At 32.9% G+C, this 26,637-nt stretch overlaps 1 protein-coding gene across 7 annotated transcripts in view; it reads left to right on the top strand.

The window, feature by feature from the left end:
• The window catches only part of syngap1a (synaptic Ras GTPase activating protein 1a), a 71,879-nt gene that overhangs the window by 39,732 nt on the left and 5,510 nt on the right, over positions 1–26,637 (top strand). For 3 of the 7 annotated variants that reach the window (XM_048203366.1, XM_048203372.1, XM_048203373.1), the window contains 16 exons: positions 6,104–6,225; positions 6,347–6,500; positions 8,040–8,138; positions 8,291–8,578; positions 9,901–10,236; positions 11,472–11,616; positions 11,696–11,840; positions 13,024–13,260; positions 14,593–14,794; positions 18,073–18,254; positions 18,370–18,571; positions 20,898–21,494; positions 22,554–23,012; positions 23,207–23,380; positions 24,848–25,059; positions 25,138–25,210. In XM_048203366.1, the coding sequence (XP_048059323.1) occupies positions 6,104–6,225; positions 6,347–6,500; positions 8,040–8,138; positions 8,291–8,578; positions 9,901–10,236; positions 11,472–11,616; positions 11,696–11,840; positions 13,024–13,260; positions 14,593–14,794; positions 18,073–18,254; positions 18,370–18,571; positions 20,898–21,494; positions 22,554–23,012; positions 23,207–23,380; positions 24,848–25,059; positions 25,138–25,210 (3,627 nt within the window). The remainder of the gene's footprint in view (positions 1–6,103; positions 6,226–6,346; positions 6,501–8,039; positions 8,139–8,290; positions 8,579–9,900; positions 10,237–11,471; positions 11,617–11,695; positions 11,841–13,023; positions 13,261–14,592; positions 14,795–18,072; positions 18,255–18,369; positions 18,572–20,897; positions 21,495–22,553; positions 23,013–23,206; positions 23,381–24,847; positions 25,060–25,137; positions 25,211–26,637) is intronic. The other 4 variants (XM_048203368.1, XM_048203369.1, XM_048203371.1 and 1 more) reach the window with 4 other exon arrangements.

The following is a 26,637-nucleotide window of genomic DNA, read 5'->3' on the forward strand; positions in this document are numbered from 1 at the left end:
CATGATACGATATTATCGCGATTCTAAATCCACAATACGATATTATCGCAATTCTAAATCCACAATACGATATTATGACGATTCTAAAGCCACAATATGATATTATGGCGATTCTAAAGCCGCAATATGATATTATCGCAATTCTAAAGCCACAATATGATATCATTGCGATTCTAAAGCATGATATGATATTATCGCGATTCTAAAGCCACAATACGATATTATCGTGATTTTAAAGCCACAATATGATATTATGGCGATTCTAAAGCCACAATACGATATTATGGTGATTCTAAAGCCACAATACGATATTATCGTGATTTTAAAGCCACAATATGATATTATGGCGATTCTAAAGCCACAGTACGATATAATGGTGATTCTAAAGCCACAATACGATATTATCGTGATTTTAAAGCCACAATACGATATTATCGTGATTTTAAAGCCACAATACGATATTATGGCGATTCTAAAGCCACAATACGATATTATGGTGATTCTAAAGCCACAATACGATATTATCGTGATTTTAAAGCCACAATATGATATTATGGCGATTCTAAAGCCACAGTACGATATAATGGTGATTCTAAAGCCACAATACGATATTATCGTGATTTTAAAGCCACAATACGATATTATCGTGATTTTAAAGCCACAATACGATATTATGGCGATTCTAAAGCCACAATACGATATTATGGTGATTCTAAAGCCACAATACGATATTATCGTGATTTTAAAGCCACAATATGATATTATGGCGATTCTAAATCCACAATACGATATTATGGTGATTTTAAAGCCACAATACGATATTATCATGATTTTAAAGCCACAATACGATATTATCGTGATTTTAAAGGCATAATATGATATTATGGCGATTCTAAAGCCACAATACGATATTATCGTGATTCTAAATCCACAATACGATATTATGGCGATTCTTAAGCCATGATACGATATCATTGCGATTCTAAAGCCATGATGCGATATTATCGCAATTCTAAAGCCACAACACGATATTATGCGATTCTAAAGCCACAACACGATATTATCGTGATTCTAAAGCCACAATACGATATCATCGCAATCTGAAGGCCACAATACGATATTATCGCAATCCTAAAGCCACAATATGATATTATGGCGATTCTAAAGCCGCAATATGATATTATCGCAATTCTAAAGCCACAATATGATATCATTGCGATTCTAAAGCATGATACGATATTATCGCGATTCTAAAGCCACAATACGATATTATCGTGATTTTAAAGCCACAATATGATATTATGGCGATTCTAAAGCCACAATACGATATTATGGTGATTCTAAAGCCACAATACGATATTATCGTGATTTTAAAGCCACAATATGATATTATGGCGATTCTAAAGCCACAATACGATATTATGGTGATTCTAAAGCCACAATATGATATTATCGTGATTTTAAAGCCACAATACGATATTATCGTGATTTTAAAGCCACAATATGATATTATGGCGATTCTAAAGCCACAATATGATATTATGGTGATTCTAAATCCACAATACGATATTATGACGATTCTAAAGCCACAATACGATATTATGGTGATTCTAAAGCCATGATACGATATCATTGCGATTCTAAAGCCATGATGCGATATTATCGCAATTCTAAAGCCACAATATGATATTATGGCGATTCTAAAGCCACAATACGATATTATGGTGATTCTAAATCCACAATACGATATTATGACGATTCTAAAGCCACAATACGATATTATCGTGATTCTAAATCCACAATACGATATTATGGTGATTCTAAAGCCATGATACGATATCATTGCGATTCTAAAGCCATGATGCGATATTATCGTGATTCTAAAGCCACAATACGATATCATCGCAATCCTAAAGCCACAATATGATATTATCGCAATTCTAAAGCCACAATATGATATCATTGCGATTCTAAAGCCACAATATGATATCATTGCGATTCTAAAGCCATGATACGATATTATCGCGATTCTAAAGCCACAATACGATATTATGGTGATTCTAAAGCCACAATATGATATTATGGCGATTCTAAATCCACAATATGATATTATCATGATTCTAAAGCCATGATACGATATTACGCGAATCTAAAGTCACAATACGATATTATGACGATTCTAAATCCACGATACAATATTATGGCGATTCTAAAGTTAAGATACTATATTATTGCGATTCTAAATCCACAATACAATATTATGGCGATTCTAAAGCCACAATACGATATTATGACGATTCTAAAGTTAAGATACGATATTATTGCGATTCTAAATCCATGATACGATATTATCGCGATTCTAAAGCCACAATACGATATTATGACGATTCTAAAGTTAAGATACGATATTATTGCGATTCTAAATCCATGATACAATATTATCGCGATTCTAAAGCCACAATACGATATTATGACGATTCTAAAGTTAAGATACGATATTATTGCGATTCTAAATCCATGATACGATATTATCGCGATTCTAAATCCACAATACAATATTATGGCGATTCTAAAGTTAAGATACTATATTATGGCGATTCTAAAGCCACGGTACGTTATTATCACGATTCTAAATCCACGATACAATATTATTGCGATTCTAAATTCATAATACGATATTATCATGATTCTAAATCCACGATACGATATTATCGCGATTCTAAATCCACAATATGATATTTATTGTGATTCTAAAGTTAAGATACTATATTATTGCGATTCTAAATCCACAATACAATATTATCGCGATTCTAAAGCCACAATACGATATTATGACGATTCTAAAGTTAAGATACGATATTATCGCGATTCTAAATCCACAATACAATATTATGACGATTCTAAAGTTAAGATACTATATTATTGCGATTCTAAATCCACAATACAATATTATCGCGATTCTAAAGCCACAATACGATATTATGACGATTCTAAAGTTAAGATACGATATTATCGCGATTCTAAATCCACAATACAATATTATGGCGATTCTAAAGTTAAGATACTATATTATTGCGATTCTAAATCCACAATACAATATTATCGCGATTCTAAAGCCACAATACGATATTATGACGATTCTAAAGTTAAGATACGATATTATCACGATTCTAAATCCACAATACAATATTATGACGATTCTAAAGTTAAGATACGATATTATCACGATTCTAAATCCACGATACAATATTATTGCGATTCTAAATCCATGATATGGTATTATCGCTATTCTAAATCCACAATACAATATTATGGCGATTCTAAAGTTAAGATACTATATTATGGCGATTCTAAAGCCACGGTACGTTATTATCACGATTCTAAATCCACGATACAATATTATTGCGATTCTAAATTCATAATACGATATTATCATGATTCTAAATCCACGATACGATATTATCGCGATTCTAAATCCACAATATGATATTTATTGTGATTCTAAAGTTAAGATACTATATTATTGCGATTCTAAATCCACAATACAATATTATCGCGATTCTAAAGCCACAATACGATATTATGACGATTCTAAAGTTAAGATACGATATTATCGCGATTCTAAATCCACAATACAATATTATGGCGATTCTAAAGTTAAGATACTATATTATCGCGATTCTAAATCCACAATACAATATTATGACGATTCTAAAGTTAAGATACTATATTATTGCGATTCTAAATCCACAATACAATATTATCGCGATTCTAAAGCCACAATACGATATTATGACGATTCTAAAGTTAAGATACGATATTATCACGATTCTAAATCCACAATACAATATTATGACGATTCTAAAGTTAAGATACAATATTATCACGATTCTAAATCCACGATACAATATTATTGCGATTCTAAATCCATGATATGATATTATCGCTATTCTAAATTCACAATACGATATTATCATGATTCTAAATCCACAATATGATATTTTCACGATTCTAAATCCACGATACGATATTATTGCGATTCTAAATCCATGATACGATATTATCGCAATTCTAAATCCACAATACGATATTATCACGATTCTAAAGTTAAGATACTATATTATCGCGATTCTAAATCCACAATACAATATTATGGCGATTCTAAAGTTAAGATACTATATTATTGCGATTCTAAATCCACAATACAATATTATCGCGATTCTAAAGCCACAATACGATATTATGACGATTCTAAAGTTAAGATACGATATTATCACGATTCTAAATCCACAATACAATATTATGACGATTCTAAAGTTAAGATACGATATTATCACGATTCTAAATCCACGATACAATATTATTGCGATTCTAAATCCATGATATGGTATTATCGCTATTCTAAATCCACAATACAATATTATGGCGATTCTAAAGTTAAGATACTATATTATGGCGATTCTAAAGCCACGGTACGTTATTATCACGATTCTAAATCCACGATACAATATTATTGCGATTCTAAATTCATAATACGATATTATCATGATTCTAAATCCACGATACGATATTATCGCGATTCTAAATCCACAATATGATATTTATTGTGATTCTAAAGTTAAGATACTATATTATTGCGATTCTAAATCCACAATACAATATTATCGCGATTCTAAAGCCACAATACGATATTATGACGATTCTAAAGTTAAGATACGATATTATCGCGATTCTAAATCCACAATACAATATTATGGCGATTCTAAAGTTAAGATACTATATTATTGCGATTCTAAATCCACAATACAATATTATCGCGATTCTAAAGCCACAATACGATATTATGACGATTCTAAAGTTAAGATACTATATTATCGCGATTCTAAATCCACAATACAATATTATGACGATTCTAAAGTTAAGATACTATATTATTGCGATTCTAAATCCACAATACAATATTATCGCGATTCTAAAGCCACAATACGATATTATGACGATTCTAAAGTTAAGATACGATATTATCACGATTCTAAATCCACAATACAATATTATGACGATTCTAAAGTTAAGATACGATATTATCACGATTCTAAATCCACGATACAATATTATTGCGATTCTAAATCCATGATATGATATTATTGCTATTCTAAATTCACAATACGATATTATCATGATTCTAAATCCACAATATGATATTTTCACGATTCTAAATCCACGATACGATATTATTGCGATTCTAAATCCATGATACGATATTATCGCAATTCTAAATCCACAATACGATATTATCACGATTCTAAAGTTAAGATACTATATTATAGTGATTCTAAAGCCACAATATGATGTTATCACAATTTTAAAGTAATGATACGATATCATTGTGATTTTTAAAAATTTCGTGATATGATGAGTATTGCAATAAAATACATTACCTTTTTCAAACAGAAATGTCTCCAAAGGAAAACTTTGTCCATTTATGTTTTTATCTAACAAGATAAAGTTTTCATTTCATATCTTCATATCCATCTATCACATCCATAGAAATTACAGTTGTCAAATAAAAATGTTTGCACTTTGGCTTTCTGGCAGGGTTATGAACAAACGTTCTTCCAATAACGTTAATCATCATCAAAATCATCATTCATTGATTTCTTTCTGTAACGTTTTAGTTTATCTAACATTTTTTAAATGTCAACACTTGTTTCAGGAACATTCGCATAATGTTTGCAGAATGATGAACTGGGAATGTTCCCTTATTATTATAACCGAGAAGAAATGTTCAGAAATGGCATTTTCATAACGTTTCAGACCATATTTTTGTTAGCTGGGAAAGTCGGCTGGAAGTTCCATTTCATGCTGACTTTAATATGAGTTTGAGTGTGTGCTAAAAGTGATCTGAACCGATGGTTTGAGTCACACACACACATACGCAGCGGCGCTGCAGATGTCACGGAGAGCGTCGCGTGGGCAGCAGCTGCAGTGACTCACGGCGCAGGAACGGCATCTCTGGCTCACGCCGCCCTCTGCTGGAGATCCTCTACGATCACACACTAAAATAAGAGCATGGAAATGAGTGCGTGTGTGTTTGTGTTTGCAGAGTTTTCTAAGTCGCCGCCTGAAAGGATCAATTAAACGAGCAAAGAGTCAACCCAAACTCGACCGCACAGGAAGCTTCCGCCACATGATCCTCCCACGATTCCGCAGTGCTGACCAGGAGAGGTATATATACTCACACACACACTGCAGCAGATGCAGTGACTCACGCTCCCATTGTGCTTCAGTGAGTCACAGACGTACAGCACATATAGAACAATCCGTCTGTCTGTCTGTCTGTCTGCAGGACGCGCCTCATGCAGAGTTTCAAGGAGTCTCACTCGCACGAGTCCCTGCTGTCTCCGAGCAGCGCGGCCGAGGCCCTGGACCTCACGCTGGACGAGGACGCCATCATCAAACCCGTCCACTCCAGCATCCTCGGGCAGGAGTACTGCTTCGAGGTCTGTGTTAGTCCCCGTTCACTGCTGCTTTCTGAGCAGAACAATGAATCTGCACCTGGGATCCTCAAATCCTGTCCAAACACGTCAGTGAACGACCGCATCCAGAGTTCTAGATCAGCTTCCTTTAGATCCACTGACCCCAAATATGATCATCCTGCTGTGTGGCAGCTATATATTTTTAATTTAAAATGTTATATTAGAAATTTGTGTATAATATTATTTATAAAATATTTAGTTTCTATTATGACACATCATTGCATTATTTTTAACTCATTTTGTACCGTACTGTTAGATGTATTATTTATTTAAATACAATTTTATTTATCTATTATTTTAATATATTTATATATTTTATCAAATATATTCATTTATTATTTATTTAAATCAATTTATTATTTATTTAAATCAATTTTCATTTATTTATATTTTATTTATTTTAATATATATTATATTGTTAATTTTAATACAATTTAATTATGTTTTTATTTATTTTAATTAAATGTTTTTTACTTATTTACTTATTACATCAAATTTATATATTTTAATACATTTATTCATTTTTAAATTAAATGTATTTATATTAATCATGTTTTATTTATTTTAATAAAATTTTTTATTTTAATCGAATTTGGTTTATTTTAATACATTTTTAAAATCTAATTTATTAATGTATTATGTAAATCAATTATTGTAATCACATTTATTTAAATCATGATTTATTTATTTTTGTATTACGTTACATCATATTTTTTACTGTTAGATGTATTATTTATTTTAAATACAATTTTACTTATCTATTTTAATTTTTTTCAAATGTTAATTTAATATTTATTTACATAATTTTTAAATTTAATTAAATCAATATTATTTTTATTTTAATTGTTTTACATTTTTACAGTTTATTTATTGTTTATTTAAATCATGTTTTATTTGTTTTAATTAAATATTTGTGTTTATTTACTTATTTATTACATCAAATTTTATTTATTTATTTAAATACATTTATTCATTTTTAAATCAAATTTATTTATATTAATCATGTTTTATTTATTTTAATCAATTTTTTGTTTATTTTAATCAAATTTATTAATTTATTGTTTAAATCAATTTCTGTTAATTTATTTAAATCATGTTCTATTTATTTATTTAGTTTCTATTAAATTACATCATTGCATTCTTTTACTGTTGTTTTATTTATTTATTTTAATCAAATTTATTTAAATCATTTTATAATAATAAAAAATGTATTTGTATTCATGTATTTACGTTAATTAAATATATAAAACCATAATACTTATATAATTATAATTATGTAAATATGATAACATTATGTTATAGTTTTACTTTATAGCTATTTATTATTTTATAGTCAGATTGAAACTGAAACAGTGTGACTATGAAAACTCGAGTGGAAACGTTTTTTTTAAACAAATATTTCAGAAAAGACTGTGTAATGCATTCATAGAATCATAGAAATATTGTACAAGATGCAAAGCAAATGCTCTGAATATGATGACGTTCTGAACCTGTGCCCTTCAGGTGACGACGGCGTCCGGCACCAAGTGTTTCGCGTGCCGCTCCGCCGCCGAGAGGGACAAATGGATCGAGAATCTGCAGCGAGCCATCAAACCCAACAAGGTACGGCAGCTTCAGAACATGTTTTCATTCTGGAGATCACCTGCTGACGGACACACGCTTCTCCCCCCCGCCCATGAGTGCAAGATGATGTCATCAGTGTTTCTGCTCATGAAAAGATCTGTTTAAGATCTGCTCATGGTGTGTTTGTGCAGGATAACAGCCGTCGTGTTGATAATGTGCTCAAGCTGTGGATCATCGAGGCCCGCGACCTCCCGGCGAAGAAGCGCTACTACTGCGAGCTGTGTCTGGACGACATGCTGTACGCGCGAACCACCAGCAAACCGCGGACGGACACGGTGTTCTGGGGCGAACACTTCGAGTTCAACAACCTCCCGGCCATCCGCAGCCTGAGACTGCACCTGTACAAGGAGACGGACAAGAAGAGACGGAAGGTCTGTGCTGTGCTGCTACACAAGCTCGCTCACTACAGGAGAGAGAGGGTGAATTACAAGTGCACTTGATCAGAGATTCAGATCCATCACGCCTTTAACGACTCACTTTACCTTTCCAGGACAGCTGAAGCGTTATAGAGCCCTGATTTAATTCCTTAATTAAGTTTGAATAATCAGAAAGCATGCCTAATGAATTCAATTCATAATAATTCATTACATTTTTAACAATAATTGGGCCCTGTGAATTTGAACTTAAGTTTTCCGGATTCTGTGTTTTATGATTTAATACCAATTTATTACCAAAAACTATGGTGATTAGATAAACAAATTGAATCAAATAAATTTGTGTATAATATTATTGATAAAATATTTAGTGTCTATTATGACACATCGTTGCATTATTTTTTACTCATTTTGTACTGTACTGTTAGATGTATTATTTATTTAGATGCAATTTTGTTTATCTATTTTAATATATTTGTCAAATATATTAATTTATTATTTATTTAAATCAATTTATTATTTATTTAAATAAATTTTATTAATTTATATTTTATTTATTTTAGTTTATATTATATTGTTAATTTTAATACAATTGAAATAAATCATGTTTTATTTATATTAATCATGTTTTATTTATTTTAATCAATTTTTGTTTGTTTATTTTAATCGAATTTGGCTAATTTTAATACATTTTTAATGTAATGTATTATGTAAATCAATTTATATTCATTTATTGTAATCACATTTATTTAAATCATGTTTTATTTATTTATTTAGTTTTGTGTTACGTTACTTTTTTTGTATCTTTTTTAATATTATTTTAATATTTATTTCAATCATTTTTTAATTTAATTTATTATATATTATTTTTATTTTAATACAATTGTTTTAAACATTTTACAGTTTATTTTTAATAATTTAATACAATATTTATTTAAATCAATTTATTTTAATTAAATGTTTTTTATTTACTTATTTACAAATTTTATTTATTGATTTAAATATATTTATTCATTTTTAAATCAAATTTATTTATATTAATCATATTTTATTTATTTTAATCAAATTTAAATCAAATATATTAATTTATTGTTTAAATCCATTTCTATTCATTTATTTTAATCACATTTATTTAAATTGTGTAATAATTTAGTAATAATTCATTACATTTTTAACAATAATTGGGCCCTTTTGAATTTGAACTTAAGTTTTCCTGACTCTGTGTTTTATGATTTAATACGAATTTATTACCAAAAACTAAGGTGATCAGATAAATGCACAAAACGTGATGTTTTCAAACACTGTAACAGTTCCTTTTATTTGTTATAATTTCATATGGTAACCAGCGCGTGTGTTTGTGTGTGCAGGAGAAGAGCACGTATCTGGGTCTGGTCAGCATCCCTATCCCCAGCATCACGGGCCGTCAGTTTGTGGAGCAGTGGTATCCCGTCATCCAGCCCAGCGTTCTGGCCAAAGGTGGCGGCGGCAGCAGCGGGAAGATCATCAACGCCTCGCTGCGCCTCAAGTCTCGCTACCAGACCATGAACATCCTGCCCATGGAGCTGTACAAGGAGTTCGCCGAGTACGTGACCAACAACTACAGGACGCTGTGTGGAGTCCTGGAGCCGCTGCTGAGCGCCAAGAGCAAAGAGGAGGTGGCGTGTGCGCTGGTGCACATCCTGCAGAGCACCGGCAAGGCCAAGGTCAGAGGTCACACTCACTGCTTCCTGTTCACTCACCTCCAGGTCTGGATACGAATGGAAAGAAGTATTTTTGTGCCACTGTTCTGTTTATAATATAACAGAATATAAAATATTAAATTGATTTATATAATTGTATGTATATATATATATATACATTCAGTTTTAAAATATAAAATTGAGCATTTATTAAAAGTAAATATATATATAAAAAAAACTAAAAATATTCATTTTTCTAAAATATAAAATAAAAACTTAAATTACAAAGTATATATTTTTTTAAAAAATTGTTTTCTCGGATATAAAATTGATAATTTCTAAAATTAATATTAAATAAAAATAAATGCATAATAAAAATTATAAAATGTATATACATTTATAAAAAGTATATAAAAAAATTATAAATAATAATTATATAATAAATAATAATTTCTAAAAAATAATTATATTAAAAATATATAAAGGAAATTCTGTTTTAAAATTGATCATTTCTGAAGAGAAATATACAAAAATACTTTTAAATATATTCTGTTTTATAAAATATTAAATTGATAATTATATATATATATATATATATATATATATATATATATATATATATTAGAATTTATAAAAAAATAATTATATTAAAAATATATAAAGGAAATTCTGTTTTATAAAATATAAAATTGATAATTTCTGAAGAGAAATATACAAAAATATTTTGTATTGCTTTATAAAATATTAAATTGAACTTTTTAAAATAAATATATACATGTATATTAATATAAAATCAATAATGTCTAAAAAATAAATATATAAAAAAATATATATTTTTCTATGAAATATAATTTAGAATTTCTCAAATTAATTATATTAAAAATATAAAAGAAAATTCTATTTTTCTAAAATATAACAATTGATCATTTCTAAAAAATAAATATATAAAATATTTTTACAAATATTCTGTTTTCTAAAATATTAAATTGAGCATTTCTAAAAATAAATATAAATAAACAAAGTCCTGTTTTCTCAAATATAAAATTGAGAATTTCCTAGAAATAAACAGTAACAGAGAGTGAATGTGAGATCATCATTTGTGCTGCACTTTGGGGTAAAAATCACCACAACTCTAGGTGAAAAATGCATGTAAGAGGTTTGCTCGTGTCATGTGAGCACTTTACTCTGATCATGTGGTCAGTGATACTAAATACCACCCTGTGAAGTGGTCAGGTGACTGACGTCAGTGTGTGTTTCAGGACTTCCTGTCTGACATGGCCATGTGTGAGGTGGACCGCTTCATCGACCGCGAGCACCTGATCTTCAGAGAAAACACACTGGCCACCAAAGCCATCGAGGAGTTCCTGAAGCTCATCGCGCATCGCTATCTGAAGGACACCATCGGTGAGTGCTGACGCTGTGTGTGTGTGTGTGTGTGTGTGTGTGTGTGTGAGGATGATGACGAAGGCCTTCTGCTCTCCAGGAGAGTTCATCCGTGCGCTGTACGAGTCGGAGGAGAACTGTGAGGTGGATCCGATGCGAACGCCTCCGTCTGTGCTGTCCGACCATCAGGCCAACCTGCGCATGTGCTGCGAGCTGGCGCTCTGCAAGATCATCAACTCCCATTGGTCAGTTCCAGTCCGCCACACGTCAGCTGAGATTCACCAACCAAACACTCTTTTAACTTAATATTTAGATGATTTAACAACACTTTCACGTGTTCACGGTTTCATTGATTTCATTAATTATTAGTAAGTGTTTTAATTTGATTGATTTTATTTTGAAATTATTTATTTCATTTGTATATTTTTATGATTTATTTTCTTTTGTTTTAAAATTATTTGATTTAATTAATTAATTATTAGTAAGTTTTTTATTGTATTATTTTAAAATTATTTTTATGATTTAATTAGTAAATGTTTTATTTTGATTGTTATTATTTAAAAATATTTATTTAAATTTTTGCATTGTAATGATTTAATGAATTTTTATTTAAAATATTGTTTCAGTAATTGTTAGTAAGTGTTTTATTTTAATTGTTTTTATATTAAAATGATTTATTTTTAAATTTACATGAATTTTTATTTATTTATTTATTTTACATTGTTATGATTTATTTAGTAAGTTTTTTATTGTATTATTTTAAAATGATTTATTTCAATTTTACATTTTTATGACTTAATTAGTAAATGTTTTATTTTGATTGTTTTGTTTTGAAATTAATTATTTACATTTTTCGTGGAAATGATTTATTTTTTAGTGTTTTATTTTGATTGTTATTATTTAAAAATATTTATTTTAATTTTTGCATTGTAATGATTTAATGAATTTTTATTTAAAAATATTGTTTCAGTAATTATTAGTAAGTCGTTTTTATATTAAAATTATTTATTTTTAAATTTACATACATTTTTATTTATTTATTTATTTTACATTGTTATGATTTAATTAATTATTAGTAAATATTTTATTTTGATTGTTTTTATTTAAAAAAATACATGTTTATTTTATAAATATTACAAAAAAATTTATCGATATTAGCGTTTCATCCAATCCTCTGCAGTTCCCTCATGTTTGGGAAACCCTGGTTTAGTATCTACAGAAATGTTTTCTGTCCTAGATTAATTTATTACGGTAACTGCTCCAGTGATCAGACGACACTCGTCTCAGTCGCTCCTCTCATCTTCAGGAGGACGTCTGAATCTCTTTGATTTGATTCACTCTCGTTATCAAATAAAGCCTCATTCATCAAACAGAATGAATCCCACAGTCCTCTCTGATGGAACTGAATGTCTCTCTCTCTCTCTGCAGCGTGTTTCCTCGAGAGCTGAAGGAGGTGTTCGCGTCGTGGCGGGTGCGCTGCGCCGAACGCGGTCGAGAGGACATCGCCGACCGCCTCATCAGCTCCTCTCTCTTCCTGCGCTTCCTGTGTCCGGCGATCATGTCCCCGTCCCTGTTCAATCTGACGCAGGAGTATCCGTCCGAACGCACCTCTCGAACCCTCACGCTCATCGCCAAGGTGGTGCAGAGCCTGGCCAGCTTTTCAAAGTCAGTCACTAGAGTCCAGCGTCATTCAGCGCGTCCATCACCAGCTCTGATCCGTCAGTCATCCATCACATGACACGCACGGACACGCCCACTCTCGCTTTCATTCCCATTTAGGCGTCGGCACCAGTGTTATTTTACTATCGTTCATTTACTGTTATAGTTTTTATTATAGTTCTAGTTTATATTTTGAATGAGTTATTTATTTGAATATTTTTTGTTTTCATTTTAGTTTTTGTTAAAGTTTTAGTAATTTTGCCATTTTTATTAGTTTTTTTTATATGTCTGTTTAGTATTTATTCCCACGACTTATTCATTTCTTCCCTCGTTTTAGTAAATTGTGGCCACGTTGAAATAATCCGTTCCCTCATTCGATTGAACTAAAACAAGGGAAAGAATTATTACAACGTGGGAAACTAAAACGAGGGAATGAATTATTATATTGTGCACACAGTTTACTTAAAATGAAGGAATGATTTATATTGTTCGCATAAAAGGAGGAAATGGATTATCGTGTAAACAATTTATTTAAAATGACGGAATGATTTATATTGTGTAAACAATTTACTTAAAATGAGTGAACAAATTATAGTGTGCGAACAATTTACTTAAAATGAGTGAACGAATTATAGCGTGCGAACAATTTACTTAAAATGAGTGAACGAATTATAGCGTGCGAACAATTTACTTAAAATGAGTGAACGAATTATAGCGTGCGAACAATTTACTTAAAATGAGTGAACGAATTATAGCGTGCGAACAATTTACTTAAAACGAGGGAACAAATTTACTTAAAATGAGGGAATGAATTATATCGTGCGATCAAATAACTTAAAATAAAGGAATGAATTATATTGTTCGCATAAAGGAGGGAACGAATTATCGTGTGCACAATTTACTTAAAACGAGGGAACGAATTAGTAAAACGTGCTGATATATCAGTAAGTCGTGGGAACGAATTGTTAATTCATAGCCACGATATGTATATTTTTTCCCACATGTCATGTGTGGAGCTCCATAATTTTATTTCACGTAGTGTAAATGTGTTTTAATGGTTTCATTTTAGCCAGCTCTGATAACGCTGGTGGCTCTGCCGTCGTCTCAGTGTGTCTCATGATATCTCAGGGTTTATATCTGTCTCATGTCGTCTCACAGCGTCTCACGGCGGTCTGTGTTTACAGTTGATCTTCAGTCCGTTGGCTCGTCACTTATCATCTGTCTCTCTTTCTTTCTGTCGCCCATCACCGCTCTGCCCTGTCTCTCTCTCTCTCTCTCTCTCTCTCTCTCTCTCGTCTGTCTGTCTCTCCCACACTGCTGTCTGTGTGTTCTCTGCAGGTTCAGTGGGAAGGAGGACTATCTGGGCTTCATGAACGAGTTCCTGGAGATGGAGTGGGGCTCCATGCAGCAGTTCCTGTACGAGATCTCCAATCTGGAGTGTGTGAGTAACGCCGGAGCGTTCGAGGGCTATATCGACCTGGGCCGAGAGCTGTCCATCCTGCACAGTCTGCTGTGGGAGGTCATGGCGCAGCTGAGTAAGGTACGGACGCCCATCTTTGTGTGAGTGATGTCGGCAAACAGCTGAAGTGACGTCTCTTTCTGTTTCTTCAGGACACCATACTGAAGGAATTATAGTATGCGAACAATTTACTTAAAATAAGGGAATGAATTGTAGCGTGCGAACAATTTACTTAAAATAAGGGAATGAATTATAGTGTGCAAACAATTTACTTAAAATAAGGAAACGAATTATATTGTGTGAACAATTTACTTAAAATAAGGAAACGAATTATATCGCGCAAACAATTTACTTAAAATAAGGTAACTAATTATATCGTGTGAACAATTTACATAAAAACAAGGGAACGAATTATAGTGTGCAAACAATTTACTTAAAATAAGGGAATGAATTATAGTGTGCAAACAATTTACTTAAAATAAGGAAACGAATTATATCGCGCAAACAATTTACTTAAAATAAGGTAACTAATTATATCGTGTGAACAATTTACATAAAAACAAGGGAACGAATTATAGTGTGCAAACAATTTACTTAAAATAAGGGAATGAATTATAGTGTGCAAACAATTTACTTAAAATAAGGAAACGAATTATATTGTGTGAACAATTTACTTAAAATAAGGAAACGAATTATATCGCGCAAACAATTTACTTAAAATAAGGAAACTAATTATATCGTGTGAACAATTTACATAAAAACAAGGGAACGAATTATAGTGTGCAAACAATTTACTTAAAACGAGGGAGCGAATTATAGTGTGCAAACTATTTACTTAAAACAAGGGAATGAATTATAGCGTGCGAACAATTTACTTAAAATAAGGAAACTAATTATATTGTGTGAACAATTTACATAAAAACAAGGGAACGAATTATAGTGTGCGAACAATTTACTTAAAATAAGGAAACTAATTATATCGTGTGAACAATTTACATAAAAACAAGGGAACGAATTATAGTGTGCAAACAATTTGCTTAAAACGAGGGAGCGAATTATAGTGTGCGAACAATTTACTTAAAATAAGGAAACGAATTATATCGCGCAAACAATTTACTTAAAATAAGGCAACGAATTATATCGTGTGAACAATTTACATAAAAACAAGGGAACGAATTATAGTGTGCGAACAATTTACTTAAAACGAGGGAACGAATTATATCGTGCGCACAATTTACTTAATATAAGGAAACAAATTATATCGCGCAAACAATTTACTTAAAACAAGGGAACGAATTATAGTGTGCAAACAATTTACTTAAAACGAGGGAATTATAGTGTGCGAATTATAGTGTGCGAACAATTTACTTAAAATAAGGAAACGAATTATATCGCGCAAACAATTTACTTAAAATAAGGCAACGAATTATATCGTGTGAACAATTTACATAAAAACAAGGGAACGAATTATAGTGTGCGAACAATTTACTTAAAACGAGGGAACTAATTATATTGTGTGAACAATTTACATAAAAACAAGGGAACGAATTATAGTGTGCAAACAATTTACTTAAAACGAGGGAGCGAATTATAGTGTGCGAACAATTTACTTAAAATAAGGAAACGAATTATATCGCGCAAACAATTTACTTAAAATAAGGCAACGAATTATATCGTGTGAACAATTTACATAAAAACAAGGGAACGAATTATAGTGTGCGAACAATTTACTTAAAACGAGGGAACGAATTATATCGTGCGCACAATTTACTTAATATAAGGAAACAAATTATATCGCGCAAACAATTTACTTAAAACAAGGGAACGAATTATAGTGTGCAAACAATTTACTTAAAACGAGGGAGCGAATTATAGTGTGCGAACAATTTACTTAAAATAAGGAAACGAATTATATCGCGCAAACAATTTACTTAAAATAAGGCAACGAATTATATCGTGTGAACAATTTACATAAAAACAAGGGAACGAATTATAGTGTGCAAACAATTTACTTAAAACGAGGGAGCGAATTATAGTGTGCGAACAATTTACTAAAATAAAATAATCGGAAACTTAAAATAAGGCAACGAATTATATCGTGTGAACAATTTACATAAAACAAGGGAACGAATTATAGTGTGCGAACAATTTACTTAAAACGAGGGAACGAATTATATCGTGCGCACGATTTACTTAATATAAGGAAACAAATTATATCGCGCAAACAATTTACTTAAAACAAGGGAACGAATTATAGTGTGCAAACAATTTACTTAAAACGAGGGAGCGAATTATAGTGTGCGAACAATTTACTTAAAATAAGGAAACGAATTATATCGCACAAACAATTTACTTAAAATAAGGCAACGAATTATATCGTGTGAACAATTTACATAAAAACAAGGGAACGAATTATAGTGTGCGAACAATTTACTTAAAATAAGGAAACTAATTATATTGTGTGAACAATTTACATAAAAACAAGGGAACGAATTATAGTGTGCAAACAATTTACTTAAAACGAGGGAGCGAATTATAGTGTGCAAACAATTTACTTAAAATAAGGAAACGAATTATATATGTGTGAACAATTTACTTAACGAATTATAGGAGGGAACGAATTATATCGCGCAAACAATTTACTTAAAATAAATTTACAATTTATAAAACAAGGGAACGAATTATATCGTGTGAACAATTTACTTAAAATAAGGAAACTAATTATATTGTGTGAACAATTTACATAAAAACAAGGGAACGAATTATAGTGTGCAAACAATTTACTTAAAACGAGGGAGCGAATTATAGTGTGCAAACAATTTACATAAAAACAAGGGAACGAATTATAGTGTGCGAACAATTTACTTAAAATAAGGAAACGAATTATATCGCGCAAACAATTTACTTAAAATAAGGCAACGAATTATATCGTGTGAACAATTTACATAAAAACAAGGGAACGAATTATAGTGTGCGAACAATTTACTTAAAACGAGGGAACGAATTATATCGTGCGCACGATTTACTTAATATAAGGAAACAAATTATATCGCGCAAACAATTTACTTAAAACAAGGGAACGAATTATAGTGTGCAAACAATTAATTTAAAATAAGGAAACTAATTATATCATGCGAACAATTTACTTAAAATAAGGAAACTAATTATATCATGCGAACAATTTACTTAAAATAAGGAAACTAATTATATCGTGCAAACAATTTACTTAAAACGAGGGAGTAGCTGAGTAAGGTACGGACGCCCATCTTCGTGTGTGTGTGTGTGTGTGTGTGTGTGTGTGTGAGATATCGACAAACAGCTGAAGTGTCGGTTGGCTGCATCTCTTTCTGTTTCTTCAGGACGCCATATTGAAGCTGGGCCCGTTGCCGCGGTTACTGAATGACATCAGCGTGGCGCTTCGGAACCCACAGCTGCACCGTCAGGCGAGTCACCAGCCGCCCGAGCGACACCTGTCACGACCCGCCTTCAGCCGCCTCGCCACCAACGACTTCCAGAGCCTCATGATGAGAGACCTCAACAGGTTACCTGTCTGTCTTTCTGTCTGTCTGTGTATATAAAGGGAAATATTCACTGTACGGCTGTGGATTCATCAGACTGATGGTCACATGTGTGTGTGTGTGTGTGTGTGTGTTCAGCTCTATAGACGTCTCTCGTCTGCCGTCTCCTACGGCCGGTCTCTCCGGCAGTGGCGTTCTCTCTCATCCTGGAATGGCTGCTTTCTCCGAGCGGGATCTTCGCGGCAACAAAGACGTGTTCTACGTGACCCGCCCTCCTCTCGCACGCTCAAGCCCCGCCTACTGCACTAGCAGCTCTGACATCACTGAACCAGACCCCAAGGTGCACAAACACACACACTCACACTGATTTTTTTCCCGTATACATGCAGTATACTCGTGTAATGAATATATAAAGAGGTAATGAACTGGATTTTTAAAATTATTTTATTATTATTATTTTTACATTAAAAATGGTCATAATTTAGAGCTAAATGGCAACGCTCTGTTTGAAGGGGCGTGTCTGCTGTGAGACTTCAGTGTTAACGCCCACTGCTGTGATTGGCTGACATCTTTGCATATGAATTAATTATTACATGTGGAACGCTCTCGAATACTTTTACTACGTTTTTACTCTTACGGCTGTCAAGATTAACGAATCGTGAAAAGTGTTGATTATTGCATTATATTTCGATGTATTCCCGTCACATGGAGGGTTGCAGTGATGAGCATTGAGCAGATGACAGACAGTCTGTTGATTTCTGCACTCTCACGAATGCTTTCACCATAGCTAACAATGCAAACATGATGGAAATACAGAGAGATTCATTGTGTAGTGTACGAGCATCACTGATTCTGACGAGAGTTTTGACCTGATAAACTCACGCTGTTTGATTGACAGCTCCAGCGATTGTAAAGGGAGTGTTCTTTGACCGCTTTCTGCATATAATTTAATCACAATTTAACAATGTGTAGTTGATCGTTTAGTCACTGGTTTGATTTACTGATGCATAAACAGCTTCAAATTATTTTGAGACAATGAAAATCTGACTGAAATCTGATCACAGATCAGGCATTAGACCGAGTTGCTGTCGGATCCATATCGTAAAAGTCTGTTCGCAAAGCCTGTGCCAAAATTGTAACTGAATTATCAAACAATTTACTTAAAATAAGAAAACGAATTATATTGTGTGAACAATTTACTTAAAACGAGGGAACGAATTATATCGTGCAAACAATTTACTTAAAACGAGGGAACGAATTATATCGTGCGCACAATTTACTTAATATAAGGAAACAAATTATATTGTGTGAACAATTTACTTAAAACGAGGGAACTAATTATATCGTACAAACAATTTACTTAAAAAGAGGGAACGAATTATATCGTGCAAACAATTTACTTAAAATAAGGAAACGAATTATATCGTACAAACAATTTACTTAAAATAAGGAAACGAATTATATCGTACAAACAATTTTCTTAAAATAGGAACGAATTATATCGTGTGAACAGCTTCAAATTATTTTGAGACAATGAAAATCTGACTGAAATCTGATCACAGATCAGGCATTAGACTGCGTTGCTGTCGGATCCATATCGTAAAAGTCTGTTCGCAAAGCCTGTGCCAAAATTGTGACTGAATTATCAAAGAATCCACAGTGAAATACACCGAATACAAACAAATAATGCTCTGCTGACACTTTCACATAGTTGAAAATAAATAATCACTTAGGACAATCATTAGGATCCTCTGGAAGGTAATGTTATTGATCCTGTGTCGATCTTTTCTTGTTCTCATGTCACTATTCACTAACGCGCCAGTAATTATATAATCATATATAATATTTTAAAAGAGTTTTTGCATTGTTTTCTTGATATTTAAGCATGTTAATAAATCCTTTTTGATTTAGGATTAAATCAGCATGAATTTTACTTTAAAAACTGTAACTATATCATCACACAGCTCTATATTCATAAAGTACAACACATAAAGCAATATTGTACTATATAGCAAATCTCAACTGCTTGTATCTTCGCAGAATGTAACTAGCTCTAATCTGCTGAATGCCGCTATAAGGATATTACAAACATCATGATTATCTATAAATCTGCGTTGAAACGATTATTAAGGATGCAAGATATATCAGCCACCATATCGGTATCAGCTGATATATGTTCATTTTTAATGTTATCGTTATCAGCCCGATAAGAAAATGTGGCCGATATATTAAAGCCGATAAATACTGGATTATTTCCTTCAGCTGAGACACTTCAGATGTTCACTGTTCACCATGATGGTTATGAATTGCTTATGAAATATGATTGAAATCACTCATGTGCAGCGCAAGTCTACATAATATTATAATGAGAAGATTATAATTGTGTGTTTGGGACATGGATTTAATGGTGAAACTTTTGTTTTTATAATCAGGCTCTCAAAAATTATATAAAAAAGTTGATTTCGATTTATCGGCCAATATATCGGTTATCGGCTTTCAAATATAAAGAATTATCGGTATCGGCCAAAACTTTCATATCGGTGCATCCCTAATGAGTATCATGAAAAGCACTATATCCAAACAAGTTTGACTTGACAGAGCCTGATGCTTGAGTAAAAGCGGCCGTCTCGTTCTCAAACGGTCCGGTCTCGTGTGTGTCTCGTCAGGTTCTCAGTGTGAATAAGAGTGTTTCTATGATGGACCTGCAGGATTCACGCATCAACAGCGTGTCGAACCTGCACTCCGTCAACGACCTGCTGAACTCCTCTCAGGGCTCTCTGGCCGGGCTGGCCGGGTTCGGTCCGATGGGCGGCGCCCCCCTCAGGGCCGGAGGCCGCGTGTCGGCAGGGTCGGGCGGCTCGAGCATGTCGGGCGGTTTGCGTCTGAGTCACTCGGGCGGCCTGACGACGGACTCGCTGTCCCAGCAGCAGCAGCAGCAGGCGGCCGCCATGCACGTGCCTCTGTCCTTCCAGAACCCTCTGTTCCACCTGGCCTCGGACGGGCCGCAGTACCACACGCCTCCGCACGCCCCCGCCGCCCCGCCGCCGCTCCTGCTGCCGCCCGAGCCGGAGAACGGGCACGTGGGATTCGGCGTGCCGACGTTCGGACACAGCGGCTTCTCTCGCAGCGAGGACCTTTCGGCCCTGCGGACGCAGAACAGCCTGGTGCAGCCCAACATCGTCCACTCGCACAGCTACAGCGACGACTTCACGCGCCACAACCAGGCCGACTACGCCCGCAGACAGCTCTCGCTGCAGGTGCAGGTACTGCCGCGCTCGCCCAATCACAGCTCGCTTGTGCTAACAATGCTAGTGAATTCATTATGTACATATAATTCAATGTGCAGCTCATATTTTCATATTTCAGATGAATTTTTAATACATTTTTTAAAATAATTTTAATAAATAATTATGAATAAATAAATAATTTTGCATAAAGAAATTGAAGACCAAAAGATTTGGTTTTGCATTGTGATGTTATTTTCTCGAACATTAGATACAGTAATAAACATACTTATTTTAATGCTTAAATCAGAATAAATTACCTTTGAAAAAAAACAGGAAGTACAACAGACAATTTTCTATAAATTCACCAAAATGTAAATAATTTATCATCATTTTTACAGCATTACAGTAATGGGAATTTGGGGTTAAATGTGCTGAATTATTCGTAAAATAGCAAAAATCATAATTTTCATGGTTGTGCTGGAAAATCTGGAAAATAATTGTATTTTAACAATGTGACACTTTAAAATCATGAACATTAATAAAACTCTTGGAAATATATGAACACTTTTGAAAAAATAATAATATTAACAATTATAATTAAAATGTCAATAAGACTATGTATAATAAGTAGCATAAATATTTAGACTAATGAATTATTTATTTATAATAAATATTAATGAACATTCTTTATATATTTTGTAAATTTTGTTTATATAAATTTTAATTTATTATAATTATTTATCATAAATTCGAAATATTAAAATATTTCTAGTTTTGTGCTGAACTCCAGAACACGTCAGTATTTTATTGGCTTATAAATGTCTATAAAATGACTTTTAACCTTATTAATAATTAATTAATTAAATCTTAATTTGTAATAATTATTGAGGAAGGTGATGTACAACAGGATCAGTGTTATTTTAGTATTATTGATACACTATTATAGTTTTTATTAATATTTTTGACATTTTTATGTTTTATATTTAAATTCTGATTAAAGTTTTAGTAATTCTTTTGTGTTTTAGAATAAGTTTTTTATTTCTAGTAGCGAACATGTTTCAGTTGTAGTTGATGTGAATCTCTCTGTGGCGTCAGGAGAATCTTCAGCAGCAGGTTCTGATGGGCATTGCCCCGCAGACGTCGACGGGCACCGGCACGCCCGCCTCTCTGGCCACTCCCCCTACCACCATTCATCCTGTCCGTCAGGCCTCCATGGCCCCGCCTCCCCCTCAGCGCATGAAGCCTCAGCCCTCCCACCAGCTGTCCGTCAGCTCGGCCGCCAACTCCACGCCCCCCAAGACCCGCCCACAGAGCGGGAACCTCCTCCAGTCGCCCGAGTCGAGTTTCGGAGGGAGGCAGATGCCGAGGCAGCAGCTGTCAGTCAAGGACAGCCCCGCCCCCGGTCTGCCGCATCAGTCCAGCACAGCCTCTGAGAATCCCGCCCCTCAGGGCGGAGCTAACGAGAGCACAGAAAACACACCGAGCAACCAACCAGCAAAATCCACACAGCAAACCAACCAACAGCATCTGCTCAAACCAACCGGGAACAAACAGGCACGTTTGCTCTCAGAGTCTCTGTATGTAGAAGGTGTCGAGTTTAGAAATGTTCATTTCTATTAAGTTTGTATATTTAATGTAAAAACTTTTGACCGCTAGTGTAAATCCTCATATGGTGTCAGATTCATCTATGATATTTATTCTCTGATGAGTGTCGTCTGTAATCACATGTTCTCTCTCTGTGTGTTTAGGGCTCAAAGTCTCCGTCCACTCTCAATCCTCCCACAGCCGCGTCCGAGCGTACGGTGGCCTGGGTGTCCAACATGCCGCACCTGTCTGCGGACATCGAGAGTCTGCGCGTGGACCGCGAGGACTTCAAGCTGAAGGAACACTCCAAGAGCATGGACGAGTCCCGTCTGGACCGGGTCAGTACTGACGTCAGCCAGGGTCACATGTTCATCATGAATGTGTGTGCGTGCAGTTTTTCTCAATCGAATTTCTCACGTTTCTCCAAACTCAGATCACTGTTCTCAGAACAGTTAACTCAGTGATCTGAACTTGTATTTGTACATCTACAGCTGAAATGTTCTGAAATCATTAGACAGTACGCCTGTAGTTTTGATGTATTTAGTTTTAATAAATGCATTACTAGAAAAAATCCAGTGCTTTATTTTGCAGTAAAGTTGAACTGTTTGGCTAAGGTAAGAGTGTGTTTAGATCTCTGTGTTAACTGTTTTGAGAGCAGTTACATTACTTTGGAGAAATGTGTCAAATCGATTGAGAAAAACTGTGAACAACAGGACAGGACAAGGCATTTTAGTGACTGCGAAGTAATATTGCTATTAGACTTGTAGTAGGTGAAACATCCGGCTCATTTTTCACTTCAAAATCAAGTGTGGAATATATATATATATATATATATATATAGAATTCAAATTTGTGTCATGGCACAACAAAAATCATAATGGCTTTATTCAAATTTAAAAGTTTAAATAATACATTTAAAAATAAATAAATAAATCATTTTCTTTATATTTAAAATTTTATTTTGCATTAAAAATACAGACATTTTTATGACCAAAATATTAGTTTTGCATTATAATTCTTTAAAATATTTTAAAATGTTATTTTACATAAAGCCAATGTAGAATATGTTTAAATATTTGGTAATAAAAACAGTAATTAAAAAAAATCTAATAAATCTGCAAAATATTTAGCATAAATTAAATGAAAAATGTTATTGCATTGACATTATTGTCTTGAAAATTAAACAATAATGTCATATTGCAAAATTTTAATGACTTTATTTAAATTCTTTTTTTAATAATTAATACATTTATAGCAAACAATTAATTTTCTTTATGCAAAATATTTAAAATTATATTTGCATAAAGAAAATGAAGATATTTCTTGAACCAATAGTTTGATTTTGCATTGTGGCATTGTGTTAAACAGAAAAAAAAAAAAAATGTGTATTATGCTTAAATCAGAATAAATTACCATTTTAAAAAAGGCAGTGTAACAAACAGTGTTCTATAAATGCTTCACAATGTAAAAAAAAAATAATAATTCGGCAATACAGTAATGAGAGTTAAATGAGATAATTAAATGTGTTTAATTGTCAATAAACAAAGTCATTTTAACTTACATTTTTAAATAATTAATGAATTTAAAAATATCTAAATAATTGTTTTTATGTTAAATCTTTGAAATGATATTTTCCATAAAGTAAATGCACACATTTATGTGACCAAAACATTTTTTTAACATTATTTTAACATTTTATTTTGCATAAAGAAAAAGATTTGGCAATAAAAACAGTAATAAAAATCTTCACAAAACATTGTGCACGAAGTAACTGAAGAGCTTTTTTGCATAATGACCTGGTGCAGGTGCGCGAGTACGAGGAGGAGATCCACTCCCTGAAGGAGCGTCTGATGATGTCGCACCGGAAGCTGGAGGAGTACGAGCGGCGGCTGCAGTCGCAGGAGCAGCAGACCAGCAAGATCCTGCTGCAGTACCAGAGCCGGCTGGACGACAGCGAGAGACGCCTGCGGCAGCAGCAGATGGAGAAAGACTCGCAGATCAAGGGCATCATCAACAGGTCAGACGCGTGACGCGCGCTGCGACTTTTCCCTGCGGTTACCAGAGCATCCTGGGAATGTGTGTGTGTGTGTTGCAGGTTGATGGCGGTTGAGGATGAGCTGAGAGGAAGTGGAATGCCTGACCTCAAAACCAGATTATTCACAGAACAGGTTTGTCACACGCACACTAGGAAACCATCTGTAACCTTCATGTCTCTCCACGAGAATGATGGCTTTGAGCTCGTTCGTGACATCATCACATGTCATGTGTGTGTGTGCGTGTGTGTGTGAGAGAGATACTGATGGGATGTGGTGCTCGGGCTGTGCGGAATGAACCATGTGACCAACACCAAACTGATCTGGAAAGCAGTGTATCCGACGTGACTGATCATAAAGGCCGTGATTCTGTGCCGCTCGGACACACTCTTCCTGTAACCGATCTGATCGCCGGTGTGTGTGTGTGTGTGTCGGGTGTTTTACAGTCTAATATCAGTTTGACTCTTCTGAATCTTTAGTTTTGAACTTAAATGATTCATAAGCTTACAGAATCATTCATTTGATATGAATCATCTTATCTTTTGATTTGAGTCCATAAAGATCCAAATAAAAAGAGAAAATAATCAATAATCAAGAGAAAATATTTAAATGTGATGAAGCCCATTTTTATTTGTTAAAGATTTCACTCATTGGAATATCAATCTAATCAAAATTGATATTACGATATTATTGATCGATATTACCACGATTATTGAATATCTAAACCATTTTATCATTGAATTTCCTGCTCAAATTTCATGAAATATACTGTTCACACCAACGACAACTGTAAATAAAAACTATAGTAATAACTATAAACATATAACTATAGTGAAAACAATAACTATAATAATAACTATAGTGATAATAACTATACCGATGACTATAGTGATTACAATAATGATAACTATAGTGATAATAACTAACAATGACTATAGTGATAATAACTATACCGATGACTATTGTGATAAAAATAACTATAATCATAACTAAAGCGATGATAATACCTACACCGATAACTATAACAATAAGTATAGTGATAACTACAGTGATACTGTAAGAATAACTATAACAAAAACTAATAACTATACACATAACTACAGTGATAACTATAACGATAAGGTGAAAATTAAAATGATACTATAATGATTACTTTAGTGATAACTATTACGTTAACTATACCGATAAAAATACTGATAACTATACCAATAAATATAGTGATAACTATAACGATAGCTGTACCGATAAATATAGTAATTATAATGATAACTATACCAATAAATATAGTGATAACTATAACAATAACTATACCAGTAAATATAGTGATAACTATAACGATAGCTATACCGATAAATATAGTAATAATAATGATAACTATACCAATAAATATAGTGATAACTATAACAATAACTATACCAGTAAATATAGTGATAACTATAATGATAACTATAACGATAACTATGCCGACAAATACTGTGATAACTACAACAATAACTATACCAGTAAATATAGTGATAACTATACCGATAACCATAATGATATAGTGAAAACTATAACGATAA

The sequence above is a fragment of the Megalobrama amblycephala genome, linkage group LG9 (assembly GCF_018812025.1).
Source record: "Megalobrama amblycephala isolate DHTTF-2021 linkage group LG9, ASM1881202v1, whole genome shotgun sequence".
Lineage (NCBI taxonomy): Eukaryota > Metazoa > Chordata > Actinopteri > Cypriniformes > Xenocyprididae > Megalobrama > Megalobrama amblycephala.